This window comes from Rutidosis leptorrhynchoides, chromosome 4 (assembly GCF_046630445.1).
Source record: "Rutidosis leptorrhynchoides isolate AG116_Rl617_1_P2 chromosome 4, CSIRO_AGI_Rlap_v1, whole genome shotgun sequence".
NCBI lineage: Eukaryota > Viridiplantae > Streptophyta > Magnoliopsida > Asterales > Asteraceae > Rutidosis > Rutidosis leptorrhynchoides.
In genome coordinates this window covers 503,386,076-503,394,237 of record NC_092336.1, presented here as the reverse complement: position 1 = coordinate 503,394,237, position 8,162 = coordinate 503,386,076, and the positions used below count along the sequence as shown (strand labels likewise).

The window sequence follows — 8,162 nt, the reverse complement described above, 5'->3', positions numbered from 1 at the left end:
TATGTTTGTGTGCTCACACACGTTTTTACTCCATATTGTTTGTTCTAAATATGTAAGATAAAATAATGTATTATTCTGTGTGCAATCTCGCAGACTTAGAAATATGCTTCTAAGTGCTGCAGACATAATTACGTTATTTTGCAGACAAAAAAAATAAATAGTCTTCACTATTCAACATACAGACATTTAGTCAACATCTTCTCTACATACATGGATTACACATATTCATACAAAAACAATTTAAAAACAAACAACACATTAATGTTCAATATAACCGATTAAAATTTAAAAATTATTAGGATGATAAATGATTAGTTATGATATTAAATAACTACTTTTTCCACCGGCTAACGCTTTTTACAATCTTTCTTTTTGTGCACATCGTCGCCAAGTGAAATACTCTTTCCGTCCACTATTTTATTTTGGATATTCCAAATTATTAAGAGACATCTATAAATAAATAAGAATAATAAATGTAAAGTTCATTTATAACTTTAAGTTTATAAAAAAAATGTAATGATTAAAACTGTGAACTAAAGGAAAAAAAATATATAGTGCAATAATTAAATTTTTAAACGTTTTTTTTTTTTTTTTTTTAAATTAATAGGGGGCGGATGCAGTACCTAATAAAGACGTGGTATGACTTTATTGGCTTAACCACGCAATCAAAACAACCGAAATCAGGGACTTGTGCAAATTCGAGACACACTTGCGATTGCAAATTGGTAACAAAGATATGGCGGAAACTATCGAAAACCCGACACCAACACCAGCAGGATCCGAAAAAGCTCCGATTCCATCTTCTGATTCAACACAATCCGATCCTAAGCAGGTTTGCTATTTTGTCTGTGATTCATTCCATATTATATAATTTACATTAATTTTGTAATGTTTGTTTTAGGGTTTCCTTTGCTTATATTTTATTTGCTTATACTGTACAGTAATATTTTATTTTAGAGTCTCATTTTTTATTTTTATGACTTTCTCCTTTGCTTACAATTGATTTGAAAGTTGATTGATGTGAACGTGATCAGTAGCTGCACGAAAATATGTTTATGCAATTAATGTAAATAAAATAAAAGCAGTTGCTATGAATTTTTATAACCTGTTCTGTAAGTTTATTTTTTGTGATAGAATGGTAATTATTAAATAGTAGTGTTTTCTGACAGTTACACTTTTTATACTCAATATTCTTGTGTCTATCTTGTATCTAATCACCTTGAGTATGTGAAATTGGTTGAATTAGAGTCTGATAGATATCAATAATATCCTGCTATTGTTCAAATTAATAAGTTGGATTGGACTCTTACTAACACAGAAAAGCTAAATAATCATGGTCCTCAGTATGTTAAAAATTGTAGATCTTCCCTGTTATAGTTTCCTATTTGACAAATGCAAAACTCTATGTAACCCCTTGTTTGTAAGTTGTAACTTGATCCTTGTATGAAACTTTAAATTTTAATTAAAGGATAACTTTTGTTAAAGCCTTTGCGTCTTTTATAATGTCAGTCACCTTATAATCTTTCTAACTTTGCAGCAGATGCCTCCATTCAACAGCTTTGCAGCACAAAACGGAGGACTTCCAATGTTTCCAATCATGTACCCGATGATTGTCCCTGCCGTATTCCCTATACAACAGGGTCAGGAACCGACAGATCATGGGGCAGGCCTATATGCAGTCCCTACTTTTCCAAATTCTTTCATGGGACCAATTGCTGCATTTCCATCCAATTCTCTCATCCCTTTTACTTACAACGTTCCTACGTAAGTGTTCTTTCAGATTTAGTAACTGCTCTTTTGCCTTTCCATAAATTTTTAAACTGTTAAAACTTCATAGTTTTGTATTCATTTGTGTAACAAGTGAATGTCATTGCATTGCACCATTAGATTGATGAATGATAATCAAGATAGATAATTATAATCATATTACGGGAAGAAAAAAATTGGTTTCATGCTTATGATAGATGATAGATAATTATAGTCAGTTAAGAGGATTAACGTTATTGCATGCACAAAATGTGTATTTTTTGTGTTCAATGTTACAAAATTGATGTTTTTACCACCCTCTTCATTTGGCCAGTGGCGGAAATAGGTAGGGGCAGGGGGTACCCGCCTTCAGTGGATTTTCATTTTTTTAGTGTAAAAAATTTGGATTTTTTTTTTTATTTTGCCCCTAGTGGATTTTTTTGGCCCAAAAATCTTCATATTTTGCCCCCAAAGCCTCCAGATTTTGCCATAAAGTCTTCGTGTTTTGCCCAAAAACCTCCATATTTTGGCTAAAAAAAGTTGCTACCTTTTAAAAATAATTTCGCCCCTGGTGAAATAAATTTCTGTTTTCGCCACTGCATTTGGCTGATAAAGAAGAAAAGAAACATGAGCATTTTGTCAGTGAACATGAAACTTCTGCTAAAACATAGTAGAACTACATCTCTAGAACGTTTATGTAAAAAACCAAATATGACTGAGCATTGCTCCGCGTATTTTGAAAATGTAGGTAGCATTTTTTTAATTGATATACTGCCTTCAACAAACCATACAGTTGAACTGGAGATCACGTTGATAGTATATAGCTTTTGGCTAGATTAAGATTAGTGACTTGAATATATTAACATTAAAATATTTGATTATGTGAGATATTATCTTATTAAAAAACTGTCTGTTTGTATGAATGTGACAGTGGGCCGAGTCCTCCTGCAGCTGGAACCATCGGTGATGAGCAAGGGGAAGTAGGACAGCAGCAGCAACAACAGCAAGAAGCTGGGCAACAAAGACAAGTTGTGGTCAGGAGATTCCAAATTGCAATCCATCTTGATTTGATGCTTATACTTAAGCTTGCGGCTGTTATTTTTTTGTTTAACCAAGATGGATCCAGAAAAAGGCTCGGCCTACTCATCTTTTTTGCTTCACTGATTTATCTGTAAGTCCTAAGGTCCATTGACTAATTTTCTTTTTTTTTTCTTTGCTGTTTCCTTTCATACTTCCTTATTTGCAAGTAAGATGATGTGTGTGATTTCAAGATTCGTGTGAGACTTTGGAGTTTAGGCAAAATTTAAACTTTTTGACTTATTCCTCTTCTAGCAAAATTTTGTGATCATAATGAGTCCTTTTTTGTGATCTGTTTCAGGTATCAGACTGGAGCTCTTGCGCCATTAATACGGTGGCTCTCACAAGGGATGCAGAGGGCGGCTGCACCTCCCCAGCAACAAAGGCCTGCAGTTAGGGAAGACAATGTGCATGCAGCTCCTGGGCAAGAAAATGAGAACGCTCCTTTGTTAGGTATTCTCTTCCTTCTTACTAGCTAGTGTGTTGATATGTAATTAAAGAGCATATTAAAGTAAATTTCACTACTCTCTTAGTAAAAATGGGTAGGTAAATGGATGGGCGGGTTACAGACTAACTTGTCTGTATTCTTTCAATCATATCCCTGTTTCTTCGTTTTACGGTTTCATATAATGAAGTTACGTTGGTCCATTTATTTATGCTGTAGTGTATATGTTACTTTTTGTAGTTATATGTGTGTGCTCTGTGAATTGGATAATCCAATAATTCTCATCTTAGATTGTAATGCTTAGAGTATTGTTAACCCAGCCTGTGACATCACAGGCCAATAGTACACTTTTAGGCCAAAAACTGGATTTTTGATTGTGAGTGTATTTGACCTTCATTAACCCAAAAGGTCAATTTTTTATGTCAAATATTAGTCGGGTGATGTGGTAAAATCTGATTGGAAGTAGGATAGGAAAATAATAAAAAAATATATATTCATTAAACCAATAAAATCATGTTTGGTTGGTTTTTGTGTCCCCCTTCTGTCAAAATACTGACTCGCGCCTCAAGTTTCTGCTGCGTTACTTCCGTCAGATTGCGTCACCCCATGTCCAGCTCACCTAACGCGCAAGTTTGCTGCTACGTTGCAAACAGTCTTACCGAAAAGACTACAATGGTGGGACCCAAGTGTTATTTTTTTAAATGAATCAACGTAAATACTAGCTAAATACAAAATCTGACCTAATTTCGATAGGCCGTCATCTCTTCCTATGGCACTCAACTCACGCCTAAAGTAATCACTATAAAACATACCAAACCTCATAATTCCTATTTCTATAGTTGCCTATTCACAACCACAACATGGTTACTACTTTATTGTATTATTGCTGTCATATATTACCGAGTTTGACTTATATATAATTATGGGTGAATAGTATCGTCATGTACTCATGTGCGTGTCTAACAAATAAAAACTCTTATCAGATGGAGGTGAAAATGAGAACAGGCAAGCGGGTGGTGCGAATCAGCCTTTGAACGGACAAGAGCAAGAGCAGCATGGTGTGGTGAATGAAAACATCAATAACAGATGGTGGGGAATCGTAAAGGAGATACAGTTGATTGTTTTTGGTTTCATCACTTCTCTTCTCCCAGGTTTTCATAACATCGATTGAAAACCAAATTGTTAACAGATTCTGTTTATATTATCAACTGTTCAAGATCGTTATGTGCTAAAGACTGGGCTGTTTTTTTATGAGTAAATCCCAACAGTTAATCTCTATACTACACATATTGTGAGACTTGGTGGTGATTTTTGTCATATGGTTCTATTGGTTTGCATTGGTCTTGAGTCTTGACCGACTAAATTAAAAGATCAAACTGGGCATGGACTTAAAATGGTTATATTTGGTTTAGTCATGTCTTTTGTTCGGCTCCGATCTGTTTTCTGACAATCACGGGTTTCTATTAATGTTAAGATGTAGAATAAGAATTAAATTATTTAGTAGGGGATCTCATCCACATTAGCAGAATAGTGTCCGTTATGATTATCAATACTCTATTTTAAAAAAAAAAAGTGTAACGCACATCAATTCGCATTATAATTAGCAAAATGTCAATGTGTCTTGTTTATATGTATTCCAACATTTTCTATATCCAACAAAAAACCAATAACAATCCAACAATTTTGGTACTGAGTTAAAAAAAAATTGTTACAGATAAAGAGTTGATCGATAACAAAATGTAACTTACTTTAATCTTCTAGCCATTATATTTCAAACTATGTATTTCAAACTAAAAAAACGTTTATGATATGATAATGAACTTTGTGGTGTCCAAACAGCACTAAAATGATGATAATCATCCCAAGTTTGATTCTTATCATGCTTCTTGATCTTAAGCTGCCAAATTGTGATTAAATTGAGGATTTAGCGATATACTTGTAGTTCCTAATGTACCTTTTTAGCTACCATATCTCTTAGATTTTTTCCGGGTCATACTCAAACCTGCATTCAGTATCAATTATCTTAATTCAAGTTCTCCATCGCCCGTTTATAGCCTATTTCTTGAGAGATCTTCAAAAAAAAGAGGAAAAAAAACCTTTTGATCTGACCTGGTTTGATTTGCAAAATATATAGAACCACATTCTTAAATTAAAAACCATGGGAACAACTTGCAGCTTTGCATTACAGATTTATGAAGCAAATAAATTATAATGTTATCAACTTATCATCTTTACACATTGAGAAAACAGAATTCACAAAGCATAAACATAAACATATGACACAAACAAGCAACTTTAGCTCTCTGATTTTGGATTTCTCAGAGATGGGTCAGTTGGTGCTCAAAACACAAGCAGCTATGCACACCCATGAAACCAACCTTTCTCTACTCAATTTTCGTCATCATCATCTGCACCTAAAAACTTAATGATCGCTGGAGGTGCTGCCTCTAATGGAGAAACCTCGTCTGTTGCCACCGACAATTACATCTTTCAATCGGGATATCGGCCCCATCATCCTCCCAAATCTCTGTTGAGAATAAGAACTTATGTAATGATAGAAAATGATTTGTATTTTCATCCACAAAACTGAATTCGAATTACATGTAAAGTTAAACATTCCAGAATACACACAGTAAAAAAGATAAACTATAAATCAAGTAATAATATAGAACAAGTATTAATTCACTGCAGTGATCACTGATCACAGTAAAAGGTAGATTTAATGTAGATTAAATGTTCTTTAAGTTTTTAACCAGTCATCCACTTGCAAATTTAGTCTATCAATTCTAAAACAATAAAATACACTATTAAAACTGAGATTTACGGGGGGACAAGTGCCCCTTCTTGTCCTCACTATGTTCCGCCATTGGTAACGACTAAGGAAGTCGATAGATATATCGATATATTATGTTTCTTTCTTAAAGATGGAATTAAACACACATACTTAAACAAAAAAATACCAAATGAACATCTGATAATGAATTGAATGTCATTGCGTACCTCATCATAAACCCCAATACGCCACTTATGATGCAAAATTTGCCATCTTTCTTGTTGCCATTGCTGGCCAATAATCACAAGACCCATCATTGCAGCAGCAATGAAGATGGACCAGAATGTATTGGTCTCTTTCGCATGATGGTATAAAGAAGCAGCTCGTTTCTTCAACCATGCTGAATATGGCAGGTCAAATCCATCATACTTGTCTTCTTCAGATTGTTTATGTAAACTGGGAACATCTGAACCTAAGACCGAGTCTGAAGATCCTATAGACTCCGTCAATACTCTGTCTTCATCTACCATGTTTGACTTGACCATCATTGGTTCACTATGAAATGAATCAAACTTGGCAGAATTGTAAATGTTTTGCTCTTTACCTGCCAAATTTAAACCTGGCAAGGTTGTGCTATTTGCAAACTCCACATCAAACTCCGTTAATTTCCCAATATTCCAATTGTCTTCATCCTTGGCATATGATTTTCCCCCTTCCTCTTTAATCGATTCTCCCTGGTCACCAAGGATCTCTGCGTTTTCAGGTTCCAGTGGTAAATTCTCATGTTGACTTGGTGGGAACACGAAATGACCAGACATAAACAACGCGTTTGAAGTTTCATTTTCATTAGTTTCAACCACATCACCCTTATCTCCACCTTTAGTGTCTCCAATATACGGACCAGGAGCAGCAGCATACGTGGATGCTGTTAGTGATACAACTTCCCAATCAGCTCCTCGAGGGGCAATTTCCTCCCCATCCTCTTTATCTGCCATCTATCAAAAGGAAAATACACGTCACTATTTTAATCAAACATAATTATAGCATACATTCGTCGATCCATTTCTACTACATGAAATTTCTATTGAGGTATTCAAGTGATGATCAGCCACATTCACTGTTTACCATTCAGTGATAATGTACAATTGTAACCTGTAACTAAAATAAATTTCAGATAAGCAAATTCAATAGATCTGAATATGTCAACCGTGTCATTTGATTAAATATCAAAAGCTAAAAATATTCAATTAAAATACTAATTGAGCTAATTTATTAGGTCGCAGTCCAAATCATGCTGTCACCTCTCATGAAACCAACAACTTATCCACATCTTAACTACTAAAGTTGGGGCCATGGCATTATCACATCAACAAAAGTTAGGTATGTATTTACTTTGAGTAAATCATATTTTCTATTTCTATTGTAGCATTATTATTGACATTGACAATAATAGTAATAATATTATACGTATTCCTATATAAACAGCCATTAGGACCATAGATCAAATCAATGAAAAAAAACGACCTACGAACTCTACTAATTCTATCAATTAAACTAAGAGAATATGAATAAACGTATACATACACGTTAACTGCTAAGCAATTGGATGAAACCTAAATCGAATCGAAAATATACACCTAATTGAAAATACGTTCATATACAAACTTGTACACCGTAGCAATTAAATTTGATCGATGAAAAGCTGAATAATTATGTAAATCATGATCAGATCGTTGTACTTACAACTATATATGGAGACAGATTTATAAATTGAGATCTGAGACGGTGCGGGGAGTAACTCCGGTAACCGGAAAAATAATTGAAACTGCGTTCTCGGGACTATATATATTACATACATATATGTTGTATGTAATACGGAGTTGTAATTTGTATGATATGGTGATGGTGATATTGATATGACGTAAAAGAGTAAAGAGATGGACGGAAACCTGGTATAGCCGGTGAGGCAGAACAGATCACTGAGATCAGAGAATGTGATTACCGGCAATCGCAGGTGAATAACGTCGTGTACTGGAAATTCAATAATAGAGTTAGTTACGATACTAGTCCTCAAATAATATTTCATTACTATTTATGTCCCATGGGATATGTCTGTTGTAT

At 34.2% G+C, this 8,162-nt stretch overlaps 2 protein-coding genes across 3 annotated transcripts; one reads left to right on the top strand and one right to left on the bottom strand.

The window, feature by feature from the left end:
* Positions 1-651: 651 nt before the first annotated feature.
* On the top strand, positions 652-4,565 carry LOC139844787 (uncharacterized). 2 transcript variants are annotated; one of them, XM_071835013.1, is made up of 5 exons: positions 652-832; positions 1,541-1,764; positions 2,678-2,917; positions 3,125-3,276; positions 4,252-4,565. In XM_071835013.1, the coding sequence occupies exons 1-5, from the start codon at positions 737-739 to the stop codon at positions 4,437-4,439; spliced, it is 900 nt and encodes a 299-aa protein (XP_071691114.1). In that variant the 5' UTR covers positions 652-736; the 3' UTR covers positions 4,440-4,565. The 2 variants fall into 2 exon arrangements, with proteins under 2 accessions (XP_071691114.1, XP_071691113.1); XM_071835012.1 differs by having other exon boundaries at positions 1,538-1,764.
* Positions 4,566-5,410: 845 nt separating this feature from the next.
* Positions 5,411-7,949, bottom strand: LOC139844786 (ATG8-interacting protein 1-like). The gene is made up of 3 exons (XM_071835011.1): positions 7,785-7,949; positions 6,269-7,036; positions 5,411-5,795 (listed from the first exon to the last, which is right to left on the bottom strand). The coding sequence occupies exons 2-3, from the start codon at positions 7,034-7,036 to the stop codon at positions 5,691-5,693; spliced, it is 873 nt and encodes a 290-aa protein (XP_071691112.1). The 5' UTR covers positions 7,785-7,949; the 3' UTR covers positions 5,411-5,690.
* Positions 7,950-8,162: the final 213 nt, after the last annotated feature.